At 41.4% G+C, this 16,300-nt stretch overlaps 1 protein-coding gene across 4 annotated transcripts in view; it reads left to right on the top strand.

Moving 5' to 3' along the window:
- LOC109621623 (protein Wnt-10a) overlaps positions 1-16,249 on the top strand; it is a 101,781-nt gene extending 85,532 nt beyond the window's left edge. For all 4 annotated transcript variants that reach the window (XM_062849761.1, XM_062849760.1, XM_062849759.1 and 1 more), the window contains exons 4-6: positions 13,617-13,996; positions 14,870-15,248; positions 15,315-16,249. In XM_062849761.1, the coding sequence (XP_062705745.1) occupies positions 13,617-13,996; positions 14,870-15,248; positions 15,315-15,502 (947 nt within the window). In that variant the 3' untranslated portion in view covers positions 15,503-16,249. The remainder of the gene's footprint in view (positions 1-13,616; positions 13,997-14,869; positions 15,249-15,314) is intronic.
- The last annotated feature ends 51 nt before the right edge of the window (positions 16,250-16,300 follow it).

Genomic DNA, 16,300 nt, shown 5'->3' with positions numbered 1-16,300 from the left:
AATTTCGATTTTGGGTTAATTATAATTGATTATTCCCGAGTTGAAAAGTACGCAACAAATTCAGCTTCCGTTTTGTCTGCAACAAAAAATTTCGAGATCATGTCATTATCTGTTACCAGTTGAGATAAAGAGTAATCGCCGCATCTTCTTTGTTGCTTGTTTTGTGCCTCTTTTGTCTGACAATTCTCTTCACTGCCTAAGTTATATGCATGTCCCGTTCGCAGTTTTCGGAACCACTGGGATTTCATTAGTTCCCTCAATTTGTCAATCCAATACATTTTTTGCAGTGATTAAAAAAATGTCACAGTCACCCATGAATATTTCATCTGATCATACGTGAATGTTTTGATGCATGATAGTCAAGACCATACACCCACGATTATCATGCAAACTACAGTTTTTGACAGTACATTTTGGATCACTGATCCGGGTGATTCGATTATCCGGGGTGAAATAATTTTGGAGTCACCCGGATAATCGAGTCCGACCTGTAGTCACTTTTGGGACCAACAAATTGTTACTAAATAAAAGGTTGTATGTTATTATTGTTGTTACTTCACTAGCTAAGTTCGAAATAAGTGGGAGAGAAATATTTGCCTCGATATGTCATCATATTCTCACATTATGGCAGCAAAATAACTATGTATATGTTACGATTCTTGCAGCATGATAAACATCTCATTGTTAGTAAGCTTTCATAAAACAAAACATATCAATGGGTGCAAAAATGATCATTCCGACCATAATCTCCTCGGAGTCGGTCTCCTCGCCACAGCAGGAGTGAAACGCCAGTCTACATTTCAGCGAACAAAGTGGCTGATCCTTTGACAGTCAATACCCGAAGCAGCAGCAGCAGCAGCAACAATCTTATCAACCACAGCTCAGCAAACTGCTGCTGGATGTAATAAATAATTCAAAAATCACCAAGCACCATCCATCCGACGACGAGGGTCTCCCTCTCTTGGCAGCCCAACCGAGAGGCAGTTTTCAATTTAATTTCCATACAAATGCGGCAAAATTTATTGGTTGATTGTTTTCGGTTCGCTTGGATGCATTTCAACTGCATCCCACACCGGATGGATCGGAGACCGACGATATTATAGTTAGGTACAACCAGGAGATGTCGTGTCGTCTCGTCGCAGCAGCCACACGAGAGACGACGATCAGTGACATCCAATGTCGAGTACGGGATTCTTCGCTCCCCTCAATGGTTACAGGATGGACCAACAGGAAGATCAGACTTTCGTGGCATATATTCAGTTCCGCTAGTAGATTATTTCTCCATCAAATTTCTCTTAAACTAAAATATTCTTAAATTCTCCTGAAGAAATCTGAAGAGCTGATAATATTTTAAAAGAATTAAACTAAAATCCAAATTTGTAGCTTTTCAAATTTATTTTCGCCCATCCTATTTAGGCTCGCATATGCACACAAACATCTCATCAGACTTCCTTTAAAAATCGCACACAAACGATTCCTGGCTACGCCTGACAGCCCGTTTGACGACACTCTCCGGACTCCGGTTGTACCTACATACGTACAGGAGAATCCCAAAGCCTCCGCAGAAGCAACGGGCCAAAGTTGTGGGATCTGATCGGTCGTAGATCACCCTCCCCCAATATATTTATATGTACGACTGCGACTGACAACGACAGCACGACCGGATCGACCGGCATCAGGAGACGTCGGTCGTCGGTCGTGGAAAAGCAAGTAATATTCATCGATTTTCCTTTGCCATCATCATCTCCAGGCATCAGCACACGTCCGCCGATCATTGTCTTGATCTTGCCAACCAACCAACGGGACGCGGGATCTCCGGAGGTGGATCGTGACCACAAACCAACTTCCAATAAATAATGCTGTAAATAAATTATTTAATTAACAATCACTTGGGCCGCCGGCTCAAAACTAGAGACACCCGGGACGGGACCCCCGTGAGTTGTAAATAATTGGAAGGCACACGTTTGTTTGCTACGAACCGTTACCGATTGATACCGGTCTATACATTTTGATGCTTAAAGCATTGTAGTGTTCTTTATGATTGGGATCTTAAGCAACATTGGTAATTAACAATTTGCTTGCAAGAGATATTGGGAACCGTAATAAAATCAAGATTTGCTTAAATAGTTTGAGTTCGTAGTGGTGTATTGGTTTTAGTGTCGAATGTACTTAATTTTTTTACTTCTATGTGAAATTACATGCTTCGTTGTAAGTTGAATAAGACGAAAATTTACTCTATAGCTTGCCCTCTCATTGGGTTCTCTCAACCTCGGCTGAATATTGTGCCGAAAATTTCAACAGAACAAACAGAAAATCTTGCCTGGACTGTTGAGGGCTCGTCGTATAGCGTATTTTAGCCAATAGTGGACCCCTTACCTATAGTGGACCCCCTTATATTTTTCCTAATTTTCCTGCTTAAATCTGTTTTTACCGGTGAAGTTCCACCGGGAGACGATGGATCATGTTCCTAGCCAGTAGTTACAAGTGGTGGAGCTACGCTGGAAAGCAATAATTTGATTTTTTGAACAAATTTGTAAATGCAAACAACCCCAGATTTGGTTAAATCCAAGGGGGTCCACTATTGTCTCCGTTTTAACATGGTAAGAGTATACGATTTATCCTATAGTGGACCCCAACAATCCTATAGTGGACCCCGGGGGGACCACTATAGGATAATTTGAGCCAGATTTGAAATGATTATTTTATGGGAAATATAGGGTGGTTTGGTAAGGTTTTTGTGTGCAATGTGCAGGAAAGACATAGAACTTGCTGTGCAAACGTTGACAGGGGCAATTTAATTGGAATATCATACTGTTTTAACGATCAGAACAATTTTCAGCTACTAAGGGGTCCACTATTGGTTAAAATACCCTAACACCTTCCAGGGCGATAAACAGGGGAGCTCGTTGTCGACTGGCCGTCAACCATGCTGGCTTGAAGTTATCACAACTCTTTTACTTTCGGTAAAAGACGACGGACAAATAAACAAACGGATCTGAGATATCACTTTGTGCGCGGCATTCAAAATTATGATCGCTCGGAAATTCTCACACTCCAATTTGTTACCTTCCTTCCACTCCTCCGGTGGATGTTAGGTCTTCCAGATCCAGACTATTAGCCGTTTCAGGAAGATAGTCAACTTTTACCCTCGTCTATCAACGCTACCTCGAAATTCTGCGCGTATTCTGAAGCAAAATCCGTTTGCTTCAGTCGCTCTACTTTGTATCGTGGCGGTCGCCGGTACTGTACATTGTTGATGACGGAAAGTTTGGGGCGCAGTTTGACCATCACCAAATATCCCAGATAGCCCGAATTCCCCTAAGGTTACTCGTAGCCCGCTCACGCGAAGGTAAGGAGAGAGATTAATAAGCAGAGGCTAACAGATCTCAATGAGATCTGGCAAAATCAATGTTTTGCTCAGCGACGGCGTAAGGGCTATTTTTGGCCGGCGGCGGCGGCGTCATCGGCGTCACGCCGGTGGCAGCTTTCGGTGACGGCGGCGGCAGCGTGAATCGGCGTGACCAAAATTTGATCATAATGTCAACATTGGCAAAGCAAAGAAGTTGTCATTACGTTCTAGAATTTGCAGTGTGAGCATTTTCATGGCCATTAAACTATTACCATCAATAAACCATATAGGCCCTGAAGAAGATCCAAACCTGCGGATCAGAACGTCGGCGATGAAATAAAAATATAATCGCTTATTTCTGTGACCGCAAGCCAAAACCATTAAAAGTTAAACTATTACGTTTGAATCAAAACCTTTTTTATTTATGTACAGGTTTGTCACTGTGACCAGTGATTTTATCTATTGTGACTTTACCCGTATCCTTAGTGTACCTAGTGCATGCTGCATTACTCCATCGCAAACGGAGGACAATAAAATATCGGTTTTGTTATAGTTTGTTTTGTTTTCTCTGGACTTTCAGAAGCTATCAAATTTCATAATAAGGTCACGCTGTTTACACTAAGAAATCCCCGAATGATTTCAGGGAGGAATCTCAGTAGGAATTCCAGGAGAAGCCGTGAAGAAACATCTGGACGAATCCATAAAGAAAATGCTGGACTAATCTCTGCTGGAACTACTTTACTCTGAAGAAACTTCAGCAGAAATCTCTGGTGGTTTCACAATCTCTTTTAGAGAGGTCCCTGCAGAAACTTCTGTAGAAATCAGGAGGAAATCCAGAAAAAAATCCTCAAATACATTTCAGCAAGAATCCCAAGGGAATTACAGCAGGAATCCTGAAAGGAGTTCCAGGAAGATTTCCCGAAGGAATTTAAGTGGGAATTACTAATGCAATTAGAGAAAAAATCCCGTTGGGATTTCTAGAAAGAAACAACGAAAACTACCCAAAAGATATCTTTGAAGTAATTCCAGGAGAAATCCCTGAATTCTAGGAGTAATCTCCGAAGAAATTCAAAGAGAAATCACCAAAGGAATTGCAAGAGAGAATCCCGAAGGAATTCCAGCAGAATCTCCGACGGAATCAGAAGAAATCGACGAAGGAATTTTCTATGCAAGAGCCCCCAGGAGAATCCCCGAAGGAATTCCAAAGGGATCCCCGATAGAATATGGGGTGATACACAAATTATGTTACGCAAAAATCGACCTTTTTCAACCCCCCTCCCCCTATGTAACACTTTTTGTATGGGACCTCGCCAATTTTTGTATGAGTCATACCGTTTTGAAAGACCTCCCTCTCCCTTAAAAGTGTGAGGTAATTTTTGTACGGCCCCTATCTCCTGGAGTTCTCGAAGGAATTCTTGGAAGAATCGCCGATGGAATTCAAGGAGGATTCTCCAAAAAAATGAGGATAAATTACCTAAGGAATTCCATAAGAAAATTACGTAGGAATTCCAGGAGGAATCCCTGGAAGAATTTTAAGAAGGAATCCTCTAAGTAAGTCCAGAAAGAATTCCCGAAGGAATTCCACTAGGAATCTGCGAAGGAAGTCTAGGGGGAATCTCTAAAGAAATTACAGGATAAACCCGTGCAGGAATCTCAGGGAGAAGCACCAAAGAAATTCCGGGAGGAATCTCCGAAGGAACTTCAAGCGGAATATTAACAGGTTTTTCAAGAAGAACCCCTGAAAGAATTCTAACAGGAATCCCAATACGAAGTTCAGCAGGAATCCCTGAAAAAAAAATCAAGAAGGAATTGTCGAAGGAATTCCAGGAGGAATCCCCGACGCATTATCAGGTGGAATCCTCTAAGGAATTTTAGGAGAAATCCTCGAAGGAAGTCCAGAAAGATTCCTCGAAGGAATTCCAAAAGGAATTCCCCAAATAATTCCAGAAGGAATCTCCGAAGAAAATCTAGGAGTCTCCGAAGAAATAACAGGAGAAATCCCTGCAGAAATCCCAGGAGGAACCACTGGGGAAATTCCTGGAGGAATCTCCGAAGAAATTCCAAGCGGAATGTTCAAAGGTTTTTCAAGAGGAATCCCCATACGAAGTCCAGCAGGAATCCTCAAAGAAATATTCAAGAAGGAGACTCCAAAGGAACTCTAGGAAGAATCCCCGAGTTCCAGGAGGAATTTTCAAAGGAATTCTAGGAGAAATACCAGAAAAAATTAAAGAAAGAAATTCCGAAAGAATTCCAGGAGGAAATTCCGAGAGGTTCCAAGAGGAATCCACGACTGAATATCAAGAGGAATCCCCTAAAGAATTTCAGGAGAAATCCATGAAAGTGGGCATCCCCAAAGGAATTCCAGAAACAATTTTGAAATGAATTCGAGAAGGAATCCCCAAAGGATTTCTAGGAGGAACCATCGAATAATATCCAGGAGAAATCCTCGAAGGAAGTCCAGGGGAAACCCTGAAAGAAGTCCAGGAGGGATCCACAAAGAAATAACTGGAGAAATCCCGGCAGGAATTCCAGGGGGAATTGTCGAAGGTATCCCGATAGGAATATCCGAAGGATTTTCAGACGAAATACTCGAAGAATTTTCAGCGGAATCTTCCAAAGGGGATCTTTCCGGGTATGAGGAAGGATTTGCAGAAGGTATCCCCTAAAGAATTCCCCTAAGAATTCCATAAGGAAATCCAGCAGGAATTCTTGTAGAAATTCCGTGAAACATCCATCAAGAAAATCCTGGAGATACATGTGCCTGTTTATAATCCTAAGGAAATTATTGGAGGAACTCGTTAGGCCGAGGGTCATTAGGCCGAGTGTCATTTGGTCGAAGGCCATTAGGCCGAAGGTCATTAGGCCGAATTGTCATCAGGAGGAATTGTAATTTACCAGTTATCGGGAAAAGGATCTGTTGTTTTAATCTTCTTCAACTTTTATTTATTGCCAAAACTATTTTAAAAATGATACTAGAAAGAAAAGCCTATGGTTTGGAAAAAATCATACACATGAAATATGGTTATTGGCAAAAGAAGCTCTCAGTTAATAAGAGTAGAATCGCTCATAGAACACTAGTTTTTTTTAATCCTAGAAGGAACTTTTATTTATTTAGGAATCGCTGAATAAACTTCAGGGAAAATCCCTAATTCTTGGATCCTTCTATAAGATTCTCTGAAAGAACTTTTGGAGAGATTTCTGAAGGAACTTTCTCAGGAATCCCTGAAGAAGTTCAGTAGGAATCTCTGAATATTTATGCCAGAATCCCTGAACCACTTGGAGGAGTCTCTGAAGCAACTCCAGGACTAATTTCTGTAAGAACTCCTGCAGGAATTTCGAAAGGAACTTCCGAAGAAATCCCTGCAGGAACATCTGAACTGATGTCTAAAGACCTCCTGCAGGAATTTCTGAAGAAACTTTTTAAGGAATTCTTGATGGATCTCCAGGAGGCATTTATGTATCCTCCTGGACGAATCCCTAAAGGGACTTCCGGAAGGATACCTGAACGAATTCCTGTTGAAATAGCTTAAGGAATTTCTAAAAGTATTTCCAATGATCACCTGGAGGCATCCCTGAATCCTCCTGGAGCTATTAGGGAGATCTCTGAAAGAACTCCTGCAGAGATCACCGAAGGAACTTCTAGAGCAACCCTTGAAAGAACTCCTGAAAGAATCTCTGAAAATTTTTCATGCGGCATCCCGAAGTAATTCCAAGAGGGATCCCCGAAGGAATTCCTATAGAAACCTTTGATAAAATTCCTAGAGGGATTCATAAGGATCTCATTGAGCGACCCCTGCAGAACATCCCTTGTTGGAATTCTAGAGGAATTTCTGAAGGATCTTCTGGAGGAATCTCTGAGGAAACAACTGGACTAGTTCCTAAAAAATACCTGTTGGAATTTCTGAAGAAACTTCAGAAGAAATCCCTAAAGGAACTCTCAGACTAATCTTGATCTTCCGGATGAATCTCTGATGTATTTCTAGGAGGCAATCCTCCGGAAAGGAAGGAACTACTGGAGTTTTCTCTGATGGTACTTTTGTCAAGATCTTATGGAAAAAATCAATGATGAAACTCCTGGAGGCATCCCTGAAGAATTTTCTGGAATTATGAATAATGAATGACATCTAATGAAAGACAAGTTCCTAGAGTTTCGTATTTGAATGGACTTCCTGGAATTTATTTTTGAATTTCTTCAGAAGTTCTTAATAAGAGTATTTTTCAAAGTTTGCCTAAAACAATAGAAAGAAAGAAAAAAAAAATAGACAGACCAAGGTTCCAATGACCAGACTTCAAATTGTTCGAACGTACTGTTTTCAATTTTAATAGCATAAGGTCATAACTTCAGTGTTTCTTTTTTCATTGATATTTTCTTAATAGTATTATTTCGAAAAAATACGAACCGTTTCGGATAATCTTATGGTAATCTGAGAATAATTTGACTTGCGAACCGAATATGAATCATTGATTTTCTCTTTCGCTAATGATCGTATTAAATTTACAAATGAGAAAATCGATGATGAGAAATCAATTGTTGCAGTCAAACTCTTATAATAGGGTTCGTGGGAATGATTTATCGTAACTTTATGTAAACTAAATGTTGTTCGTGTGCTGAATACCAGTGCGAAATATGTATTAAAATCGGCGGCGTGACAAACAGCGGCGTATGGCGCGCCGCCGATACCTCGGTCGGCGTCGGCGTGGGACAAAAAATGTCGGCGGCGTGGCGCGGCGGCGCACAGGTCTAATTACATATTGATATAGTAACCCAAATTTCAAACTGTATTGGAGGCCATTTGTATTTTATGGAATTTGCAACTACCACAATATCAAGTTTCACGAATAATGGAAGGTCCAGCGATCATGAACTAGAACGAATTTCATGTGAACAGAAATGATGGTAGAGTCTGTAGATCATAAACTTGCATTCCAGAGTGGTTTAAGTTGCTAGGTTCTCTATGGATATACATGGTTGGACCCTAATACTTGTATATACATTTTTTTACAAATGCACATACAAGGTCGCATCCAATTGCAATATAAAAATTAAATTCACTGCATTTTTTGCATCAGAAACCTTGACCATTTTTTCCCTAGAAGATGAATTGAGCTCTCAGACAAATTTATCCAAGCAGTTCAATGTCTATACTTCCATCAACCATTATATTATTACGTCACACGTTGTACATCAAAGCAAGTGTGTCTATAAGTGTATTCAAATAAATTCATTTGAATGAGCACAGCTTCCAAACAGAGGATTTCGTCAGCTTACGTGACGCCGAATAGCGCTGACTGAATGGGAGACACTGACTGCACTGTCCCAGTCCCATTGACTGCATTGACGATTACCCTTTCAGTTCCCTGCTTGGTGGCAGCCATGCATCTCCAATAGGTAGCTACGTAGCTACCTGCTAACAAACCATTCGATTGTTCCACCAAGTGGCTTGGCTACCGCCACAGTTTTATGGGGTGCATAATTTCTGTAGCATCCAACATCGAAGGCATCAATCGCCAGCCTCGGAGGTTCGCCGTCTGTCTTGTTGTCACCGGGACTTTCCCATCCAACCCAAACGGACGGGAGCCACTCACTCGGGGGCTCTGATGGATGGACGAATGACTTAACCGCGACATCCCAGTGACATTGTGGCCCGGCTTGTCGAATTGATCGATTGCTCGCCGAATGCAAAGAAGAGAAATGTTGCAAGCGGGAAATGCATCAATTCGTTTCTTCGGGTTGCTGTTCGGTATTCATATGGGGGGATTCTGATGTGGAATGCGCCGTTTTAGGAAAGGAAACAAACTAACTCATCGAGTATTGATCTTTGGAAAGGACCTGACCGCATGTTCGCGGTTGGATTTGAGAGATTCCATGCCGGGAGTTTTTTGTTTAGTTTTTTAAGTTTCCCTGGCCCAAGGCTCGATAAGAAAGCAGTGAGCATGTGCTAGAATAATTTAGAAAGATTTTTTGTCGGGACTTTGTTGCTCAGCAAAAAAAAAACTGCGAGCGTGTTTGCAGCTGGTTTTGACATATTCTTTGGAATTAGCATAAGCAATTGAAAAATGCATTTAACTCCATTATCTCCAATATCAGCGAGAGGACTAGGCACGCGGCCACTAACATGGAAAGCCGTGCGAAACCCCTTGGAGGGGAAATTCAGTCAGGCCATTCATACAGCAGGGAGGGAGGACCAAATGTCACTGCGCGTCGAGTGTGAGTAAATAAGACCCCGGGGCCACTGCGCTGCCGATTGATTGTTGGTGGACGGACTGCTGAATGACGAACTGGCTGCCTGACTTGACTGACGACGGTCGATCGGCACTCGGACTCTACGAACTTCCACGGGGTCGGTCGGCTGGTCGTCGGTCGGTAGTTAGTGTGATGCAATTCGTAATCGACTGACTGACTGACTGGCTGACATATGTATACGCCATGACAAATTATGTTTTCTGTGCATATAAATTTTGCCCCCGGTCCCAGGTAGGCAGACAGGCGCACGCAGCCCAGTGACATTCGATTGACATGATCGACATTTACATATGCGAATCGAATTGAATTAACATCAAATTATACCTACCGGTTGTTTTTCGATGATTGACCCAACTCCTCGATGACGAATGACAATTCCGATGGTAGATTGAGATGGATTGAGTTATTTGAGTAGATTATTGACTTCTGAAGAAAATAATAAATATAAAGCTGTTCACTGTAAGTACATTTATTTGCTCAACATCATATTCAAGACTAGACATTCTTACTCGGTGAAATAGCCGAGAAATAAAGGCTATGCTTCACAATCGGTAGAACAGTGAACGAATCCATGACAATATTATAGTTTTACATGATTCAGCTGCCAATCCGGTTCTAGCGATTGATGGCTAATTTTCTTCGTGGAAAGGATGATCACTTTTACGACGTGACTAATGTTTAGATAAAATGATGCTATATCACAAAAATTGTGTTGCTGTGTATTTATGATTGCCCTTATATGGGGGTGAAACCACTGTGGAAAGAATCAATGAAGGAACCGACGATGGAAGAATTCCGGGAGGAAATCCGGCAGTATTCTCTGGAGGAAACCCAAGAGAAATCCTTGAGGAAATGACATTTTTTTCAATAATCCTGGGAGAATCCCTGAAGGAATCCCAGAAAGGAACCTCGGTGAAACATCTGAAGTCAGGAAGAAAATCTTAAGGAATCTTGGGATAAATCTCCGATCTAATTCCAGAAAGAATCCCTGGCGGCAATCCCAGGGGAAATTCCTGAAGAAATCTCTGAAGAACACTTGGGATGAATCAATGAAGGAACTCTGAGAGAAATCCGAGAAGAAACCCCGGGAGAAATCCCTGAAAGAATTCGTGAGGGATCCCTGTATAAATCGTTAAAAGAGTCACGAGAGAAATTCTTCTAATGTATACTTGAAGGAATCGCGGAAAAACCCTGAGTGGAACTCCAGGAGAAGTCCTGGAAAGAATCCCTGGAGGATCAGCTTCATTGGGGTTTCATAAAAAAATGTCAATGCGTTTTAAAGCGTTTCAGGGTTTCAGGGGGTTTCTGACGGGTTTTAGGGTATTATATGAAGCTTCACAGGTTTTAGGTGAGCTTCAGAGGGATTAATGCAAGGTTTCAGAGGCGTTTCAAAGCAATTTTGGGGGCATGAAGGTTTTCAGGCGAGCTTCAGGTGAATTCAGATAAGCTTCAGAGACATTTTAATACGCTTCAGAGCGTTTCAGGGGGTTTCAGAAGGGCTTAAATACGTTTCAGGATGTTTTCATAGGTTTCAGCGGTATTTAGGAGAGATTCCGAATGCCGTTTGGCCGAATATCGTTTAGACGAACGCCATCTGGCCATTTGGGCTTCAGAGGCTTTCAGGTGTACTTCAGGGGGAGTTTCAGAGGCATTTAAATGCGTTTCAACTTTCTGAAGGGCTCAAGACAACTGATAACTCCAGAAAGTTTGTCACCTTCCCCAAAGAAAGGTTGCATGAGACGGAGACAATTTAAGTACTAATTCCCTATTCTCATGTACCTTACCCAGCCTAAAATTGGTTCAAATCCAGTGGAACCACTCACGAAAAGGAACCGAGTTTATCCATAGTTAAATGAAAGCATAAATTTTACATGCAAGTGAAATAAATGGTGTATTTTAGTACTTAGTGTACTTATGTTTTAATTCCACCTTTACCTACGTCTACCTTTACAGTTGTTATTGTTGATGGGCGTCAGTGTAGAGTTTATCTGGCGACGACTCCTGCGTGACGCTCCCGCCTGGACAGAAGTTGGCTCGCCGGTGACATGCCGGCTACTCCAGGGCTGGTAGGCCAAACCGACATCGCACCAGGATGCTACTCGCTCTGCCACCCATGCTTGGTCGTGAACGAAAGGCCTATTAAAATGGACATGATGGGGGCCATCAAAATCTTTCTTTTCACCACATTTGGGATTGGCTTCAGGCGTTCACTCTTACCGATCTCCTTGTAACACTTTCTCTACTCCATTATTGCTCTATGAGTTGCATGCACAAAATCGTGGTTCGGGATGGCTGAATAATAAAAACTTGGAAATCAAGGCTAATATTCTGAATATTCACTTCACTGTTACCTTGCCATAAGGCAGCCAGAACTACCGACTATCCACTTCACACACAATCATTACTCCTCCTCTCCTCTTCTTCTTGGCGTAACGTCCTCACTGGGACAAAGCCTGCTTCTCAGCTTAGTGTTCTACGTGCACTTCCACAGTTATTAACTGAGAGCTTCCTCTGCCAATAACCATTTTGCATGTGCATATCGTGTGGCAGGCACGAAGATACTCTATGCCCAAGGAAGTTAAGGAAATTTCCTTTACGAAAAGATCCTGGACCGACCGGGAATCGAACCCGTCACCCTCAGCATGGTCATGCTGAATACCCGTGCGTTTACCGCCTCGGCTATATGGGCCCTATGGCCCCTAATCATTACTATTGCACTTAATTGGAATTGTTCTATATCGGTCAGGCTAATTATTTATGGGAACAACCACGAACATTAACACGCGTTATGCCTGCTTTGCATTTAACCGGGAACTGATGATCCACTTCGATCAAATATTAAAGCGCTGATGTGTGTTGATGGCACTCTTACATCGTGGTCAAGTAGACATATAAGCAAACTATCAGTAGGCAGTGAGATCCTGTTACTTGTAGAGAAGAGCGGTAGCAACTGGGGCTTCTTGATACGCAATCATCATTTTCGGTGGGGAATGTTATGTTCTGTTGTGATGTTGTAAGTGTGGTGTATTTAACATGGTAAGAAGAACCTATGCTTCCATTTATTACGGCTTTGGTTGAGCAACATTGAAGCTTTCGCTAGGCCGTTGGTTATGAGAAGGTTACAAGTTCTCGGATACTTTTGAACAGTCATTGAACTCATGGGAGAGCATTCATAAATGACGTAGTATTTAAGGGTTAAGGAGAAGAATTTCTGTTTATGCCTCGAACCACGTATTATGCTACCATGGGAAGATGTGTGAAGAATTAGCTTTAGTTAAAATTCACAAATACAAAGAAATTTAAAAAAAAAGCTACCATGGGAAACCATGGGAAAATATGCTACGAAGGAGAAGGTGTCTAAAATCATCTAGGATGCTGCTTAGCTAGGTGAAACATAGATGTATGAGTTTTTGTAAATATAAAACTTATTGAAGCTAGGGATCATAAGTAATGCATGCTGAAGAAAGTTTTTGGGGACCTTTGAATAGTCCCAACCCCCCTTCATTCATTACCATTAAACATATCATAATTTCCTCTTAAATTTCCACGCTGCTTCTCAGCCGTAATCTATCCTTATCCCAAATCTTCAGTACTCCAATCGCAGACATATTTTTAGAAAACACATCAATTGTATGTTATTGTTGGGATGAGTTGTGAAATCAAATCAATTGTACTGCAGCAGCATCCATTAAGAAAATTTCTAATTATAATTGAAAAGCAGAATCACGTCCATATGAATCATGGTCAAGATATCAGAAAAGAAATAATTCTCATTCGAAATTGGGCTTAAGTATATAATCTTTGCAGCAACGTTTACGACATCTAGTCTGCCAGTTTGAAAGTAAATAAGATGCCGCACCGTCTGGAAGCATAACTTTCAATGATCGACTTAAAAATACTGAAAAACCATCCTCCTTTTAAAAACCCATACTTCTACATTTCAATTCATTCTGTAATAATTCTCAATATGCAATTCATTTTCCTGAGTATTGAAAAACTGTTCACATTTTTTTTATCCCCCAGGTTACCGCGAGAGTGCATTCGCGTACGCAGTCGCTGCTGCCGGCGTGACGCACAGTGTGGCACGAGCCTGCGCCCAGGGCCGGCTGATATCATGTGGATGTGACCCCTCGGTCAACCGGAAGGGAATGACCAAGTCGCTCCGTGAAAGTTTGGAAAAGGAAAAACTACGCTTCCTGGACGCGATCAACGAAAACAGCATCCTGGTAGACGACAGCCTCAAAAAGCTGAAAACCAAACAAGCGAGCCGCTGGAAATGGGGTGGCTGCTCGCATAACATGGCATTCGGAGTGGAGTTCTCGGAATTGTTTTTGGACACCCGGGAGAAAGGCGGAGATATTCAGTCGCAGATCAATCTGCACAATAATCACGCTGGCAGGAGGGTAAGTTTCTCTATCTATCTATCTAAAAGTAAGATGACTTCTATCTTCTATCTTCTATCTTCTATCTTCTATCTTCTATCTTCTATCTTCTATCTTCTATCTTCTATCTTCTATCTTCTATCTTCTATCTTCTATCTTCTATCTTCTATCTTCTATCTTCTATCTTCTATCTTCTATCTTCTATCTTCTATCTTCTATCTTCTATCTTCTATCTTCTATCTTCTATCTTCTATCTTCTATCTTCTATCTTCTATCTTCTATCTTCTATCTTCTATCTTCTATCTTCTATCTTCTATCTTCTATCTTCTATCTTCTATCTTCTATCTTCTATCTTCTATCTTCTATCTTCTATCTTCTATCTTCTATCTTCTATCTTCTATCTTCTATCTTCTATCTTCTATCTTCTATCTTCTATCTTCTATCTTCTATCTTCTATCTTCTATCTTCTATCTTCTATCTTCTATCTTCTATCTTCTATCTTCTATCTTCTATCTTCTATCTTCTATCTTCTATCTTCTATCTTCTATCTTCTATCTTCTATCTTCTATCTTCTATCTTCTATCTTCTATCTTTTATCTTCTATCTTCTATCTTCTATCTTCTATCTTCTATCTTCTATCTTCTATCTTCTATCTTCTATCTTCTATCTTCTATCTTCTATCTTCTATCTTCTATCTTCTATCTTCTATCTTCTATCTTCTATCTTCTATCTTCTATCTTCTATCTTCTATCTTCTATCTTTTATCTTCTATCTTCTATCTTCTATCTTCTATCTTCTTTTCTTTTATTTTTTGTTGTCTGACTTTACTAAAATGTGTTGAACCAATTTGACAACGAGTTCATATCTATTATTCTCGCCTTCTCCTCTTTCCAGGCAGTCTCCAACAACATGCAAGTTCGCTGCAAGTGCCACGGAATGTCCGGCAGTTGTCAGTTGAAAACTTGCTGGAAATCGGCCCCGGATTTTCGCGTTGTTGGCAAGGTACTGAAGCAGCAGTACCGTCGGGCGGTGCTCGTCGATCAGTCCAATCTGGGCAATGGGCCCCCGATGATTGTATACCACAAACCAAAGAAACGGAAACACGTCAACAATGTTCGTCCTCCGAGGCGAACGAAGGACAAAGGTCAACATCAGCAGCAGCAACGACAGTTGATTCCGGTGAGTCGCACCAACCGCAAGATGGAGAACGCCCTGTTCTACTACCAAAGATCGCCCAACTTTTGCGAACGGGATCAGGTGTCCGACATACCAGGTAACAAGGGGGAATCTGACCACTATCACGGAAAGTTAAAACCTTACCAACCCCTTTATCTTACAGGAACGGTTGGCCGCCGGTGCAATCGAACCAGCGTCGGCAGCGATGGGTGCGCTTCGATGTGCTGCGGCCGGGGCTACAATCTGATCCGCGAGAAGCGGGTGGACCGATGCAACTGCAAATTCCACTGGTGCTGCTACGTCGAGTGCGACGATTGCGAAATCGAAGAGTGGATTAGTGTGTGCAACTAAGACCGCTTCTTACCGAGTGGGGCAGCAACTGGCGGCTATCATGTTGCGAGATAATTGTTGGAATAGCTGTGGGACCCCTTAGATATGAGCTGATATCGTAGTGCGCGACAAAAAAAAAAAATAGACTCTAATTGCGCCCGCGTGCGTCGAATATCGAACATTGAGGACTTGAAAGTGATCGGCTCGAAGAAGGATAAAAGTGATTGTACCCCATATATGTTGAACATTAGAGGCCACTTTGCGCGTGACGCAAGTTACAAATCTAATGTAACTGCAGTTGTAGAAAGCAATCGATGTGACACTAATTAATGTTTGAATAAAAAATCTCAAACAAGCACAAACGAGAATTAGCAGAAACATGGCGTGTTCTATCGAACAGTATTACAGACCACAGAATGCCGGAGAGACAGATTGATGGGAATCCAGCCAACTACTAATAGTGTTAGCTAAGCGTAATTATTGTACATTTATTAGTGAAACCGAGTATCGTATTCAACTGACCTCCTATTTAAGTTAATTAGTTTTATTTATTTGTTCCGTCTGTACCTGTACATACATTGAATTGACGATTCGCGATTTCGCAAGTTACACTCTATTTTCTCGAAATACGCCAATAAATTGTGGTGAATTGATTCCAACGCATGAACAATATAGAATGATTGTAAAGGAGCTTTTAGGCCATTGAAGTACATATTATGAAATGATAATTGAAATAAATTTCAGTGCTAGTGCTGAGTTAGTGAAAAACATTGGAGTAAGTTATGACAAAAGAAATCCATAGATATCTTTGAACGAAAA

This window comes from Aedes albopictus, chromosome 2, assembly GCF_035046485.1.
Source record: "Aedes albopictus strain Foshan chromosome 2, AalbF5, whole genome shotgun sequence".
In the NCBI taxonomy this organism is placed as follows: domain Eukaryota; kingdom Metazoa; phylum Arthropoda; class Insecta; order Diptera; family Culicidae; genus Aedes; species Aedes albopictus.
This window is presented reverse-complemented; position numbering and strand designations above follow the sequence as displayed.